Source organism: Galeopterus variegatus, unplaced genomic scaffold, assembly GCF_000696425.1.
Source record: "Galeopterus variegatus unplaced genomic scaffold, G_variegatus-3.0.2 Scaffold4327, whole genome shotgun sequence".
In the NCBI taxonomy this organism is placed as follows: Eukaryota; Metazoa; Chordata; class Mammalia; order Dermoptera; family Cynocephalidae; genus Galeopterus; species Galeopterus variegatus.
This window is the reverse complement of record NW_007730438.1, coordinates 88,365-105,700: the sequence shown is the minus strand read 5'-3', so window position 1 is coordinate 105,700 and position 17,336 is coordinate 88,365. Positions and strand designations below refer to the sequence as shown.

General features: G+C 37.0%; 1 protein-coding gene across 1 annotated transcript in view; it reads left to right on the top strand.

Moving 5' to 3' along the window:
• Window positions 1-394: 394 nt before the first annotated feature.
• RORB (RAR-related orphan receptor B) overlaps window positions 395-17,336 on the top strand; it is a 79,179-nt gene continuing 62,237 nt past the window's right edge. The window contains exon 1 of the mRNA XM_008587269.1: window positions 395-605. Coding sequence (XP_008585491.1) covers window positions 395-605 — 211 coding nt within the window. The remainder of the gene's footprint in view (window positions 606-17,336) is intronic.

Below are 17,336 nucleotides of genomic sequence, written 5' to 3'. Positions count from 1 at the left end.
TTTTTTTTTTTTTTTTTTTTTTTTTTTTTTTTTTTTTTTTTTTTTGATGGCCACAATGGAAGAACAAACTGTTGAGAGGTGGAAATTGTTTGGCTAGAAAATTCTAAGCTAGCATGGATGAAGCCCATGCAAGAGTGTATAATAATATAGGTCCCAGGTACAGCAGCTTACAGCCATGTCTCCTGGATTAAAACAATCAAAGCTCATCCTGAGTTGTTGCATATTCAACAACATGCAAAATTGCTGCTCTTGCCCATGACACCAGATAATAGTAATCTTCATCACATGGGCACCTGAAGGAGATTATCTGAAGTCAACTTCCAAGTTGGGAAAAGATCCTTATGTTATCGATCTCTTTGCATATTTTTAAGAATGGTGTTGCTCCACTCAGGAGATGACCTTTAGACTGGAAGGAGGTAGAACAAGTGTCATTAAAGCAGAATTGAAGCTCGTCACTGAGTTGAAGGTTACAGCAGTGAAGCTTGCTGCTTTACATAAGCTCAAGTCTCCAGATGAAAGATATACTGAGGACTACAGATGTGTTTCTTCTTTAATGGCAATCTTTGAGATTCCTGAAGAACTGAAAAGCTTGCAGAAGATTAGAAGTAAGTGAAATGTCCCACATTCAAAAGCAGGCAGAGAAAGATGAATTACATATAGACCTGTGTTTATACCCATATACTTGTATATAGTGTATGTACACAAGAGTACTTTAAAAAGTTTGTGGAAAAATAGAGTTGAAAGATAATGTGAATCTTTCATCAGCTTTTTGAACTTTTGAAGTACCCTTGAGCATGTGTGTGTGTGTGTGTATACACATATATATGTACATATATTGTATTTATATGTGTGTATATATGTATACATATACACACATATACACACACATGCATATAAATGTATACATATAAACACAGCATATATATACATATATGCATGTATATGTATATATACAAATCCACTGTAGACATTATAGACACTTGACAGCAAGGCTCTCATTGGCAGGAATTTTGGGCACACCAGAAATTAAGAAATGACCTTTCTGACATATCAACATTTCTTTTTTTTTTTTTTTGTCCTTTTTTGAGACCGGCCACACTGCGCTCAGCCAGTGAGCGCTGTGAGTGCACTGGTCATCCCTATATAGGATCCAAACCTGCGGCGGGAGCGCTGCTGCACTCTCCCGAGTGCACCACAGGCTCGGCCCCATATCAACATTTCTGATAGAATTTACTATACTGACAAGATCAATGGAACAATACAGAAATTGTGTTTTTATTTCAGCAAGTTTATGGGCATATTACAGATATATGGGCTGGAGGGAATCATAATTGATTGATCAGCAGGAGAATGCTATAGGTAAAACAGTTGTTTTGCAAAGTGGTAAACTCCCCATTGTTGAACATAACCAAACAAATGTTGAGTAAGAGCCAGGAAAGTCTATTTCTCTTCCTGCACAGTAAGCTTACAGGCTGGGAGTTCCATGAGGCAAGGTACTTAACTCAGTTATTGAAATATTAACTCAACAAATAAACAAATGACAAAATTTAAGAAGTGATTGAGTTTCAGCCATTTTTAATGAAGTTCCATGAGGCAAGGTACTTAACTCAGTTATTGAAATATGAACTCAACAAATAAACAAATGACAAAATTTAAGAAGTGATTGAGTTTCAGCCATTTTTAATGTTCAGATGTCTGTTCTTAAATTGCTTGGATTTCTACTGGATTAGAAATTATTTTCTTAATATCAAAAATATTCAGCACTTTTTTATATGAATAAAAATTAATTGTTCCCTAAAATCTACCTTTTTTAATTTTATCTAATAACTTGTATGATGGAAGAAATCTATTTTATATGATGCTGTGAAGTTATTCCTGTTAATTTTCTTAAGGTTTCAAACCCGAAATATTGGAAGGAAGCTAAGAAATATATTAGTAAGTGAGCAGTCAGGACTTAAGATTTCTGTTGTTTGAATTTTGGGTTCTACTCCTAATGTCATCCAATAAGAAAATTGCTAGTCTCTTTGTTTTCTACTCTACTAAGTATATAACTTTCCTTTGATGAAAAATAAATAGCACTTTAGAAAAAAATGCTTAGCCGGCCCCATGGTGCACTCGGGAGAGTGCAGCGCTTGGGAGCGCAGTGGCGCTCTCGCTGCAGGTTTGGATCCTATATAAGGATGGCTGGTGCGCTCACTGGCTGAGCGCGGTGTGGGTGACACCGTGCCAGGGGTTGTGATCCCCTTACCGGTCACAAAAAGGACAAAAAAAAGAAAAAGAAAAAAATGCTTAGAAATGTGAAAGCTTTTTTTATATTATGAGTTTGAACCAAAGTTATTTGCAAACTCCGTCACCAGAATAATTTGGTTACTGATTAAAACAATAATCACTACTCTCCATTACACCAAAATTAAACTGCTAAAGTTTCTTAGTAGATTGTAAAAAATTAGTGCTCAATAGCACAAATGATGCATTTACAAAGCTATAAATAGATTAACCTCTTCTTTTAGCCTTCTGGAGAATGTATAGCTTTGACTATTGTAAAATGTGTATTTAATTTTACTTAGTACCATTCAGAAACCTCGTTTTGCAAATGCGGATTTGAGAAAACAAAATGCTACCATGAGTGGAGAAATCTTTTCCACTGCTATTATCAATTCAGATGAAATGATGTCATGCATTGTCAAAGTCCATAAAGACAGGGAGGATGCCCACCACGTTTCCTACTATGTCCTCATCTACTGTATTTAAGGAAATAAATGTTTAATGAATGCCTACTAAATACCAGAATATTGGCTTAGATGCTTTCACGTATATTGTCTGATTTAATTCTCTTAACAAATGCTTGAAATAGTAATTATTTTCTCTGATTTACAAATGAGGAAATGGTGGTCGTGAGAGTTTAAGTCACTTCCAAAAATTGTATAGCTACAAAAGTGCTCAAACGGACCTTCCTCTAAGTCTTGCTTTTTTCTCTGTCTCATCTACCAGCTGTAGACGCTCAGATGATATGAATATTTAGTCATTCTGATTATCTACTCAAAGGATAAATTAATGAATGGATACACAAGTTCCATGTAAAGACTTTAGAGGAGATTTTTCCAGTGGTTTGGAATCAAAATAGGACTATCGGTACATATGTAAACGATAGCTAACATTTACTGACTGTTCACCATGTTTCAGACACTGTCATCAGTGCTTTATATCATTTTCTCTTTTATTTCTCAAACAACAAAACAGAACTTTGAGTTGGATCCTAATATCATCTCCACTTCACAAGAGCGGAAATTAAGGCAGAGGAGTTAAGTAACTTGCTCTAATCATACGTTAAGTACTAAAGCCTAGATTTGTATGCAGGCATGGAAACTCTAGAACAGTGGTTGTCAACTGGGGACTATTTTGTCTCTAGGGAATACTTGGCAATATTTGGAAAATTTGGGGGTTGCCATAACTGGGATAGGGGAAGACGTGATACTGGCACCTAGAGGCCAAGGATGTTTATAAGGCACAGAACATCTCCTCAGAAAAAAGAATGATCCAGGCCAAAATGTCCATAATGGCAAGGGTGAGTAACCCTTCTCTAAAACCTGCCTTCTAGCATTTCTGTGTACTTCTCTACCATTGAATTTGGACAAAATCATGGAAATAATGGATACAACATCTCACATTACAGCTGATTAATTCTTACCTGTGTTTAATCTCACAACTCTTGTGGCAATATGGATTATAATACCTTACAACAGTATATTATACTATACATCAGAGTCATCTTGGTATCTTCTGTAAAATAAAAATGCCTGGTTTTACTTCCCAAAATTCTTTATTTTTTTTTTTCTTTCCACTTCCCAAAATTCTTTATTTATTTTTTTTTCTTTCTTAGCAGCTGGCCAGTATGGGGATCTGAACCTTGACCTTGGCGTTATACACCACACTCTAACCAACATAGCTAACCAGCCAGCCCCCAAAATTCTTACTAAATTATACTTCCCAAAATTCTTTATTTTTTTTTTTCTTTCTTAGCAGCTGGCCAGTATGGGGATCTGAACCTTGACCTTGGCATTATACACCACACTCTAACCAACATAGCTAACCAGCCAGCCCCCAAAATTCTTACTAAATTAGTCTGGCATAAGTCTCTCGGGAATCAAATATTTTTTAAAAGCTCCCCAAGTGACTTAATATACAGCCAAGCTTTGAGAAATATATAGAGAAAAGTAGCAGAGAATTTAAAAGTATGAGAAACACTTTCTAGTCTTCGCTAAAGTAATATCATAGCAATGGCTTGCAGTTATTGAATGCTAATTGTGTGTTCAAGAGTGCACTGAATATTTTGCAGAAATTATCTCACTTTAAGTTCTTCAACACCTCTATCAGGTAGGTGTTCTTATCACCTGTTAGTCCATTTGGGCTGTTATAACAAAGTACCATAGACTGGGTGGCTTATAAACAACAAAAATCTATTTCTTACAGTTTTACAGGCTGGGAAGTCCAAGATCAAGGCACCAGCAGATCTGATGTCTGGATCCTAGATGATGCCTCCTCACTGTGTCCTCTCATGGTAGAAGGGACAAGGAAGCTCTCTGGGGATTCTTTTATTAGGGCACTACAACAATCCCATGCATGAATGCTCTGCCTTCATTATCTAATCACCTCTCAAAGGCCCCATCTCCTAATACCATTGCCTTGGGGGTTAAGATTTCAAGATCTGAGTTGGGGGACACAAACAATCAGACCATAGCATTGCCATTTTACAGAAAATGAAACAGAAACATCAGAAGATTAAATAACTTATCCAGACCACACATCTAGTGTGTGACAGAACTGTGAATTAAATCTAGCTCCTTCCAACTGGAAAACCCATGCTATAAATCAGTGGCTCTGAAACATGAGTGTGCATCTGGAGCTCATGAACCATTTGGAGAGCTTGTGAAAACAGATTGCCCGTCCCACCCCCAGAGTTTCTGATTCAGTAGATCTGGGGCAGGGCCAAGAATCTGCATTTCTAATAAGTTCCTGGGTTGCTGCTGACTCTGCTGTCTGGAACCACACCTGAGGACCACTGTGCTAAAGCAGAAGTTTCTTACAAAATCAAGCTATTTTTCTTTTTATGACCTTTTTTTGTTATTATTATTTAAGGAGATGTATCCCTCTTTTCCACCTAATTTTTGAGGTGTTTTTGTACAGTCTTTCTGTCCCACTAGCTTAATGTCTTATGATACCAGGGGCAGTCATAAGCACCACGTTAGTGTGAAAAATGTACAATAGCTGCTGCCTATGGTGGGATGAAGTCAAGGGAGAGCCATCCAGTGTGGAGATCAAATCCCTCTTGTCTCTAATGATAGTAACCCTACCCAGAGAAGAAGAAATCTACCAATGGGACAGAGGAAGGACCTAAACCAAAGGGACAACAATCCAAAGTGGCAATTAAATACCAGACACAGGAGATGAAGGGAAAGGTAGTATATTAAGGAAAAACAGGAAATCAAGAGAAGTTTTTTTGTTCCAACATTCTTGTTCCTACACTTAGAACCAATTATGATAAAATAAAGAACAGTAAGAGGCAAGAGCTTTTCTTCTCAACCTACCCCTTAGTTCCACTAAACAGCAGCAAGCAAGCAGGGAAACATCCCCCAAAGATGAGCTATCGATGCAAAACACAAGTTAGGGAAAAATCACGGGAGGAGGCGGTGAGACTTATATACGGTCCCCCAGTGTTGCACTCAATCAGCAAATATACAATCTCCCATTGATAGACTCCACTGATTTGATTTAATTCCTACTCTAGATACTGGGAGACACAGAGAAGGTTTTATCCCTAAGGAGCTTATAGTCAAGGTGAAAGGTAAGCATATAAACAGGATTAATGAAGAACACCAGGACCAAATGAGTGGTAGAGACAGAGGAGCCCTGGAATGTGCAGAAACCACTGTGGGTGGGATGGTCAGGGGACAGTTTGCAGAGTTGGTGGCCATTGAGATGGCTTTTCAAGAATAGGTTGGATATGGGTAACTAGAGCACAGTGGAGAGAGGCCTTCAGGAGGACCAGCAATGGGTGGGGGGGACATGAAAAAGGCAGAGAAGTGACACATTGGAGGCAGCTAAGGTGAAGGGACCACTTGGGCCTGGGGTCACAGGTGAGCACCTGATGTCAGAGCTGGCCAGGCTGTGGAAAGCCAGGCCAGGGATGGGCTTAGGTTTATATTGTGGATCCTAGAGGGCTGAGATGTTTTCAATAAGGAAACTGATGTCATAAAACTATAATTTTAGAGAAATACCAAACATTTCCTCCTTTCCTGAACACAGGCTGCATTCTCCCCTCATGCACGAGCTCCCATCTCCAACCCTGCCCTTCATTTTCAGAGGGCCGAGTATGCTCTGCCCATCGAGATGTTGCTAATTTTGCCTGGATGCTCTTCCATGCCCGTTTCCTGGTTGACCAGGGCAGGAGCTGGATTTTTATCAAAGCTCAGGAAGCATGAGGTGGTATAACTTCCTACCCAATATCTCGCTTTCAACCCCCCATGCACAGTGTCTATAAATTCTGCCACACCAGTTCATATTTAATAACGTTTAAATAGTTCACGGGACCAATTCTCTGTTCACATTTGAACTATAACACAAGAAACACATGAAACATTTGGTATCCCTATAAATTCTGCCACACCAGTTCATATTTAATAACGTTTAAATAGTTCATGGGACCAATTCTCTGTTCACATTTGAACTATAACACAAGAAACACATGAAACATTTGGTATCCCCCAAATCTGTTTGCTTTCTGACAAAAAAGGGGGTTCTTAAATGGCTTTCTTACTTATTCTCATTACCTACATATCTTCTAAGAATATTATTTCTAGTATTATACAGAAAACTAACAATTACAATGAAAGGAATTCAATAGGATTAAATCCATAGGGTTTAAATACACCCTGGACTGTGAGCCACATCATATTTATTTCTTCATGCAAATAGTATTAACTAGTTATTTATTAATTAAGTATGAATAAACGAATAATAACCAGAGTCAACAGATGAAATGCATATCCCCAAGATAAGCAAAGGCAGGCAGATTCATGTTCAACTATATTTACTGAGTTCCCAATATGTTCCAGGCACTGAGTTAAGCGCTTTCCCATTTACCCCTTGTACGACTTAGTGAATAGATGTTACGATCTTATTTCAGAGATGTGCAGCCTAAGGCACAGAAAAAGTTAGGTAACTTACCCGCAAATTTACAACCAGATGTGCTAACTCAAAGTCCAAGTTTCTTTCCCTGAGTTTTTCCCAAATTTATCTATTATAACACGTACCTAAGTTCATGCTACCATGGCTTCCCAGCCCCGTTCTCAGACTCTGACTCAGTAGCTGGTGGGGCTCAGGGATCAATAACAGGCATCTCTGCTGATTCTGAGGAACATTCCAGGGGTCCTCAGTCCCGATTTTGGAAGTGTTTAAAACACCAGATGTCTTAACCCCACACCAATTAAATCAGTGGGGGTAGGAGGGGAGTCCCTGGGCACCAATATTTTTAAGCTCTCCAGGTTATTTCAGACACACTGGGCTCAGCTATGCAAGGCGACAATGACACTGAAAGGATTTACCAGCCTCTTCTCTCCATCTTTCTACCCCTTGCCTTCCTTCCCAGTGAAAAGCAGGTCTAGTGCAATGTAGACCAGGAAAAAGCAGAGATGGAAGGAGATCGAGATACCATTTGTGATTAGTTATTAGTGGAAAGAAAATGAGAGCTATCGAAGGTGGTAGGAGGAGCTGAGGGTAAAGCAAAACATCTGAGATTCATCACGGAAGCCATTTAGCTTCTCTAAGCAAAGTTACATAAAGCTGATACTTATGTAAGCATTGTGCTCTTGCTTAAAGAGTGTCTTTTTGTCCTATAGAAGTCAAAGCAATTTTTACATATTCATACATTTATCCTTCCTAGTGACAAGGGTTGAGGATCAGAAATTTCTGTCCATGTGTCCTCATCATTCTCATTGTACACGCAGGAGCGCCAAGGCACCCTGGGAGAAGGAAGTCATTTTAGATTTCAAGGAAGGGGCCAGGTGACCTCCCTGGCGTTAAGTCCCCAAAGGTTCCCAGGTTTGGTTGCCGTCGATGCTGAAAGGTGTGCGTGTTTTTTTCGACTGTAAAATGCTCAGATGCTCTGTTAATTACTTCCTAGACAGCTGTGGTCCAATATTGAAAAGAGCAAAAATGTGTAATATCCTTATGCAATCCTTCATCACTGGACCTCCAGAAGAGAGATCAAAATCATTGAAGACAAACTAATTCTGAAGGAAATGTGTGTTAGACTTTTGTAATCACAGGGATGACTCCTGTTACCTGGCATATACATATTGGATCTGTTTCCAACTGGATGCAAACAAATGGGAATTGAAGTGCAGAAATTATATGTATCTATACATATGATGGTGTTGATATTTTTAAACTGATGATTGCAATTTAGCAAATGCTGCATTCTTTAGTAAATAAGTAGTATCAAAAAGAAAAACCAAGATTCTCCCTCCTGCCTCCCTCGCCTGAGCAGCCTTTCACCCTTACTTAATGAAATGGAACAGTTGATGCCTTTAACTCCTCTTTCATTTAATCTCATTAATGCAGTCTGTTGGGATTCTAGTCGTGGGGTAACATAGGGGCAGTCGTCAGACCTCTAGTGAAAAGTGTAATATTTTTCAGTTAGACGTTTAATTGCTACGTCAAAATGTGTGAGAACCAGCTCAAAACTAAAGCTGACGCCACTGGTGAGTTTTTCAATTTCTTCTCTCTTCTGACATTTAGTTGTATGAGCCATCCTCCAGGCAAGAAAGTAAGCATTGATAAATACGCTCTCAGCAAAATAAATCGATAGCTAGGTGTGGGGACAATAAAATCTTTTCTGACTCAGGAATCTATATAATAAACAAGTCACTCAGCTTAATTTTACACTGGAGGAGACATTTATATATAAATATTGTCATATCTTGAGGTGAACTGCCAAATGCATAAGTTTTGAGATTAAATTCAGGTAGTCATCCACCACGTAACAGTAACATTAGATTAACAATATCAGCATTCTTGTCACAATTTTGTCGCTTTGATTTTAGTTGTTGGCATTGCTATTGCTGTGATCATTATGCTTTTCTCATTTTTAAAAAATTCACTTAGTTTATATATATTATACCAGATACTTTCTCATATGTAAAAAAATCAATTTTCCAAAAATATTTATTCGGTTGAATAGTTATTAGCAATGAGGTGAATTATGTTTGAGTTTTTCTCCTAAATTTACTAGTAATTTAGTGCATAGTTCTCTAAACACATATTGTCTCATAACATAGGCAGGTTTTCAGCATTTGTTCTAAAAATATTTCAGGGTAAAAGGATTTGTCATTTCATTGCTAATACTAGATAGCAATGAACTAGATAGTTGAAAAATTAAAATGTAAATTGGTATAATTGTTTGCTTAAATAATATAAACCTTGCAATTGTTCCTGTCATTTCATTGCTAATACTAGATAGCAATGAACTAGATAGTTGAAAAAATTAAAATGTAAATTGGTATAATTGTTTGCTTAAATAATATAAACCTTGCAATTGTTCCAAAAAAGTTATTAATCAAACTAAAACTCCTTTTAGTATATAAACTCAGAATTACATCTTTCCACAATGCTTAGAGCTTCTAGGTGCTTGTATTTTTAGAAAAGACTAGATATTGTTTCTATGTAATTACTCACAGATTTCAAAATGTATGTATTTAAAGATTTCATTGGTGAAATAAGCTATTCCAAGCAGATTGCAGTTCTGACATCAATGGATTCTTTAAACAACTATTTTTCCTTACTACTGACAGGGTATTGTTGCTACTGCTGCTTAGAAATTAATAACACTGGACGTATTAACGTCTATGTACTTAATCCTCTTTGGGTCTAAAGCACAATTAGCAGAGGCTCCCAGGTGAACAGAAATGTTCCTTTCTCCCCTGATTTGGTATAAAAAAATACAAACACAAAGTTACCTTCTGTTATAAAATTGCATAAAACACAGTGTTTGATTTTAGGGGTGTATATGTACATACGTGCACGTACACACAACTCACTTTTGAAATGAACTATATGAGCAAATGGGTTTTTACATTTTGCTAAGAGAACCAGATTTTTTTTTCCTTTTAAATTTTAGTGGAATTTAAAGGAATATCCTAAATTAAAGCTGCAGCTTTATTTTTTTTAAAGTTGCCACAGCAGAATACTTGGTGCTGTGCTGAGCAATTTCTGATCTTCACCGATGTCTTTTTCCTTTAATATTTTCTCCAGAAAATAAATATCTCTGCTGATTTAGAGGTAATTCAGATCTCTAAACAAATGGGGAGAAGTACTTTTTCCTACCAATTCAATCCACCTGGTAGCATCCAAAGGCTTTCAGTACAAATTAGTGTGTAAGAAACATAGCTAACCAATGGAATAATCATAATTTATTCCCATGTTGTAGACTATCGAGCAATGGTGATGAATGTTCTGCTTGTAGAAAGTTCAGTCCAAAACGAGAAAGTTTGTTAAAATGGAATTTGAAAGTCATAGTGTCTATTCTTACTACTTTTTGTGGCAGTTTTACAGAGTAATGTTGTCTTTGGGAATGGGAAGGTTTGGTGATCGTGTGCATACAACAACTTCACCAGCTTACGTAAACACTGAATAAAGCTGTTAGGGATTAGGTGGAGCATGCTGGATCTGATGAGCTCAAAAATAAGATAGCTCGGGTTCTATAATATTTAGGATTATGCTGGTAATCTCTTTAGAGAAAGTATGCAGTATCAGCAGAACAGGCACTTCAGTCTTTGAGGGAGTTACACACTAATTCTACATTTGTTGGGTGGCTAAGCCTTTGCCTCAGTCCCACACTGACACTGGGCCTTTGTGATGTTAAGCACAGGGTGAAGTTATAAAAGAGAGCTTCTAGAGTGGCATTCTAAATTATCATTTTACTCCTAAAATAATTTCTTGTGCTATGTGCAGATGAGAATTCTTTCTTTTAAATTCTGTATGTCTCCTTTTTTTAAAAGGCGGTATATGCAAGTATGAATTAATCCCAAACATGCCTTTCTCTAACCTCTGAAGTCATTCTTGTCTTTAGAAATGAAATAAGAATTAAAATTGTCTCTTCAAAATTTCATTTCAAGATTCAGTGCTTGAAAATGGAGGCCAGATTGCAACTTTGCTAGAACATAAATCATATAATAATGTAATTCCCAATGTAGAAATAGCAATATATTTAGCCATTGTAGCATTATGTATGTTAAAAAAAAAAACAAAGCTCTTACAGATAATCCAAAACATAAGTTCCTAAAATCTGAGTTCTTATGGAAAGATCACTGGTGTCATATATCATAGTCTCTCTGTCTCTGTCTCTGTCTCTCTCTCTCTCTCTCTCTCACACACACACACACACACACACACACACAAAACAAATATAAATATAAATACCTCACCTACTATGTTCTGTAGTTTGTTTATATAATTATTTGCTGCATCATTGGCTAAAGGAACATTAAAAAACAAAAGTGTTTGTAAATATGAAAAAGTGACAAATAACATTGCTGTTTAGTTTTTGGCCACCCAGGCAGATTATAAGATGTTATGAGCCAGTTACATTAAATTATTATTAGATTAGGAAGAGAAATGTGAGTATAGTGCTAACATTCTAATCTTACATGGACATTGTGAAGCGATAATCTACCCAAATACATCACGAGAAGATATAACATCACTTTTATTTTACAATGTTTCATTTTTCAAGAACAAAAGCATTGAAATTGAATTCTGATCACTGTACTTTAGATAGATTATACACTCCTTTTCTCTGCTGTCTTGTCTTATCACTTTTTTTTTAACAAACTTTGAGAGAGTTCGTCTTTCTTTGCCACCAACCAGAAAAATACATGTTTTGCTTATTTTCAATCTCTCTGAACAAGTGCTGAGAACTTGAGGAATGGTCTCAACAGCTTCCACCAATGAAGAGAAAAAGAAATAATACTGTATGCTTTCCATCCCAAACTTTCATTGATTGTGTGTGTGTGTGTGTGTGTGAAATTAGTGTTCGAACCTTTGAATGGTCTGACTCCAAATATATAATTTAATGGCTTTATTTTTACAGTTTTCAAGCATGTTCCTGTAACATTAGCCTTTTCAAGCATTCTTGAAAACAATGTAGTATAGGAGCTACTTCTTAGAACACAGATAATAATAATACTAGGTTCAATCATATGAAATTGCCAATACTGACAACTTTTTGCACAATGAGATGGCAATTTTATTTGATTCCACTGGTCATAGATGAGTGACTACAGATTAAGGCATGACTGTTTGTTAAACCTAGACATATTCTGCTTCTATTGACTTTTCATGTAACCCCATTAACTAGGTCCCAAAATAAGTTTAAATACCTAATCTGGAATTTTATTCTTGTAATTGGATTTTCCTCTTTGAATCTTCAGCCACCAACTTTAAGCCTACCCTTTCCTTACATCTTTCCTACTTGAAGCCTGCTCACTTTTCACGACCCGATTCAAAAGCAACCTCAGCACCAACCTTCCCAGCTTCCCCCAGGTGAAATTAACATGCTCCTTTTGCAGGTTCATTCAGCAGTCACCAGTCTAGCCTGTTTTCAGGTTATTTAGACATGTGGCTATGCAATCATAGTATTCGTTTTGAAAATAGAAACTTGGTTTTGCAGATATCTGTGATACCTTCAGCAAAGGAAGCATCTTTGTGCAATTCATTTTTTTGAATAATTAATGTACTTTTTTAGTACACTTTTAGATTTACAGAATAATTGAGCAGATAGTATATGGGGTTCCACATCCCCACCCACTTCCCACACACAATTTCCTCTATTATTAGTATTTTGCATTTGTATAGCATATTTGTTACAATTAATGAATCAATAATGGTAAATTATTATTAACTATAGTCCATAGTTTACATTAATGTTCCCTCCTTGTGTTGTACCATTTTATAGGTTTTGACAAATGTATAGTGACATGGAATGTATCATTACAGTATCATGCAGAATAGTTTCACCCTAACAATTCCCTGTGCTCCACCTGTTTGTCCTCTTCCCCAACCCCAAATTTATAGCAACCACTGATTTTTTTTACTGTCTCTATAGTTTTGTCTCTTTCAAAATGTTATGCAGTTGGAATTATGTTGGCTTCTTTCATTTAGCAATATTCATTTAAGTTTCCTCCATGTCTTTTCATGGCTTGACAGCTCTTTTTTTAATTGCCAAATAATATTTCATTGTATGGATGTGCCACAGTAGGTTTGTCTGTTTACCTTTTGAAGGATATTTTGGTTGTTTCCAGTTTGGGGCAATTATGAATCAAGTTGCCATAAACATTTGCATGCAGGTTGTTGTGTGGGCATAGGTTCTCAACACAGTTGGTAAATACGTAGGAAAACAATTTCTGGGTCATATGGTGAGACAATGTTTAGCATGGTGAGAAGTTGCCAAACTGCCTTCCAAAGTGGGCATACCATTTTGCATTCCTGCCGGCAATGAATGAGCATTCCTTTTGCTCTGCATCCTCTCCCGCATTTGCCGTTGTCAGTTTTTACATTATAGTCATCCTAATAGGTATGTGGTGGCACTTCATTGTTGCTTTTATTTGTAATTCCCTGATGACATATGACATTCAGCATCTTTTAATATGCGTGCCATTCACATACCTTCTTTGGTGAGGCATCTTTTCAGATCTTTGGCCTACTTTTTGAATTCTAAGAGTTTTTTGTATATTTGGATAGGACTCTTTTATCCAGTACATGTTTTAGAATTTTCTCTCAGTCTGTGACTTTCCTCATTCTCTTTGGGATTTTTAACATACAAAAACTGTTATTTTAAAAAAATTTTATGAAAAGAAGTGTTTTTTGCTCTCTTTGAATTATTATCCACGGAATAAGCTCCACCTGGTCATTCTGAATCATCTCTAGGACCTGGTTTGTGGAGTGTCTCCATTCTTCCCTTGCTTCCATGAAGGTGGTGCTGCAGAACATGAGCTTCCTATAGAAGGTTTCAGCTAAATGTAGACTAGAGGAAGGGGTTCAGAAAAAATTAAGAAACTAAAGAGAGGCAAGTTTTTATCTACCAAAGCAAAATAATTGCTGTCTTCTTCTTTTCATAACTGGAAAAATTAGCTATCAAGTAGAGGACATGTCTTCTTTTTTTGTATATAAAGTTATCTTCATGGAGAGTTGGAGTTTGGGGAAGACATCCTGAGAGGTAATTTGTAGAATGTCTTGCTTTTCTCTCTTTCAGAACTTTTCAAACTTTACTATGTATAAGAATCACAGAGATATTGTTACAATGCAGATTATGATTATGTCTGCTTAGAGTAGGACCCAAGTGTCTGCATTTCCATCAAGCATGCAGGTAACATCAGTTTTGCTCTTCAGGACCACACTTGGAGTTAGCAAGTCTCAGGACAGCACTGCCATAGATGAGAGGAGAGCCACAAGCATCCAGCATGACTGTTGAACTCTGTGTTAACTCATCTACCTCAGCGAGATGCCACAGCTTTCTAGACATTGCATTTCCAGAATTACCAGGGAAAGCTGAAATGAGCTCATTTCTTGGCTTCAAAAATTGCTTGACCTCCTTATATTTACCAAACTAAGTAAATTTTATGCAATTTTATTTTTAAAATAGAAGCAGTGTATTTTTTAAAATCTTCTCAAGAGAGTCTCTGTCTGCACTGAGTATCCAGAGATTAAACTATGTGCCACAACCCCAAGAGTGAATCTGCACAGAGGGAGAAGCCACTACCAAGCAGTGCTAGAATGTGAAAACGATGGCGTAGGTGCAGCTGACAATCGTGAAATCTGCAAAGGAAACCCAGTACACTGGGTGTTAATTACAGTAACGCAAGATGTTTCTGGAATATACTGGCTTCTCTCTCTTCTGCCTTGTCAATTACTGACTAGTGTTTTTTTTCCCCCTAACCTATCAATTGCCCTATTGCCTTTATAAACAAAAGAAAATGCCTACAAGGGGAAAGCAGAATCTACTTCTTTAGAACCCTGTGAAGTTTTATCTTAATGCCAGGGAAATTAAAAATTTCATCAGTTCTCAGTGTAGCTACAACTATGATTACCTGGACATCATAAAACAGTGCTTCTCAAATTTGAATACTGGCCCGGGGAGCTTGTTAAAAAGTAAATTCTGATTCAACTGGTCTTGAGTGAGTCATGGTAGTCTGCATTTTTAACATGCTCCCAAGTGATGCAATGCTGCTGGTATAGGGTCCACACCGTGAGTAGTCATGGAAGACATTAACTACCTTCAATGTGAATGATGTCGAGTCTTACACACATATTATCTCATTATAATTAAAATGTTGACAGGACAAGATGCATTTAGTGGGAATTAATTCATAAATTATGAGTTTAAAGCCACTATGACTTATAAAAGTGATTTACTTTGCTTACAAGGGGAATATTTAACTTATTATCCATAATTGCTTTTAGTGATTATACTAATCATTATGCTGTCATTGTTATTTGTGGGTCTCATTTTTTGTTGTTTCAGTCCTCTCAGGAGTCACTGGGCAGGCAAGTCTGTGGGGGAAAACGCTCATATGTAAAAGATAAATCAGCTCCCCTTATGATAACCCTACAAATTATGCTTTTGAAAAAAATAATTTTTTGCCGTTATAGTAATGTAGTATTTTTTTATTAGTCTAGCTTCCAATGACATACAGTACAGAGAATTATAATGATATACAGCTAAATGTATCTTTAAGTCATTTAGGAGCTATCCATCAGCCAAACAGAACAGAAGGTTCGCACAGCCCACCACCCTGAGCTTGAGAAGAGGAGAGAGCCCAGATGTTGGTATATGTGGGAGTGTAGGAGTAGAAATTAGAGTGCACTGAATTCCAAGCACCATATCGAGTATTTGGGCAGGAATCTGGCATTAAGATGCACTCTGCACTGATGAGATATACATGGACACAATCCTGATCCAATGTCAGGAATCTTAGAATCACCACCTACTAGTGTGAAATAGGGGCCAAAGCTCAAGACTTTCATTTTTTTTTCCAAAGTTCTCATTTTTTCACTCTTCCTTTATACCCCAATCTCAGGGTATTGGCTGATGAATCACAGTTACAGTGGAACCAGGTCCCAGGAATATTTGCTTCATCACAGGCCTTTGGGTTTGTTGCTACATGACTTCAGAAGATTTTGTATCTAAGAAAGATAGATACTTATCAGTCTGCCAGTGAGAGAGGGAAAGAGTACAAAGATTTTAACTGGGATTTGTCACAGATGGTAGATGAGATACAATTTCGCTAGATGAGTTACAACTTGGGCTACTGAGACCATCTGCAAAAGGATTTTTAACCAAAATAGTCATCTTTATTGGAAATTTCTACATGTGCCAATTGTTCTTCACTTAGGCATTAAGAGATTTAATTGCACTGCCCACTTTCAGCATAACTGTAAAATTACGAGAAACAAAATGATGGTGAACCCAGTGTCCAGGAATGTAACCCGTGTCCAGGAACACAGTGTCCAGTGTCCAGAAATCATAGCATAGCCTGTGGGGGGAGAAAAAAGGAGAAAACAAAAGACACTGCAAGTGGAGCTCCAAACCAAAAGTCAGAAAACAGAGCGATATCTAGTGGTCACTCCCTCGTATTTTTATATCTAACCTGTCCCTGGATTTTTTCCCCCTTTGGTTTACATGGCAGAGAGAATTCCTACCTTGTAATTTCGTTCTTTAATTTCCAAGGGGATCCTTATCATATCATATCAAAATAACCTGGGGGCCTTTTCCAACATATATATCCTACTAATCTCAAGATTTTGATTTCTTCTCTTTACCCCAAATATGACAAAATCAGTATAGCTTAAAGCCTCTTTTATAAATGCGGGTATGCCAAATTTCTTGGTTGTATTGAAAAAAAAAAAGTTTAGGACTAATGCTTTAAGGAGTTATAAAAATTCTCATTTAGGCACCATGGAAAACAAAAAAGAAGTATGACCTTGTCCCTGTCCTCGATAGACTTGAAATGCCCAGAATATAAAAATGGCTGGATTGAGTTGTAAGAGTTGGGATGGTCGGAACTGAATCACAAGAGCATACACAGTAAAAATGTTTCCTCCAACTAGAAGTAACTGTAAGGTTCATGATTACTGCCATTCCTGAAGGATGCTATTAAAAGTTAAGATATTTAGTTGCATCAAAATGGTGTAGTTTCTAGTTAACTCATTAGCCTGGATTTATCTATCTATCCATAACACCTGCTGTCACCAGCAGGGGTTCTGAGGGGACAGAACTAAAACTG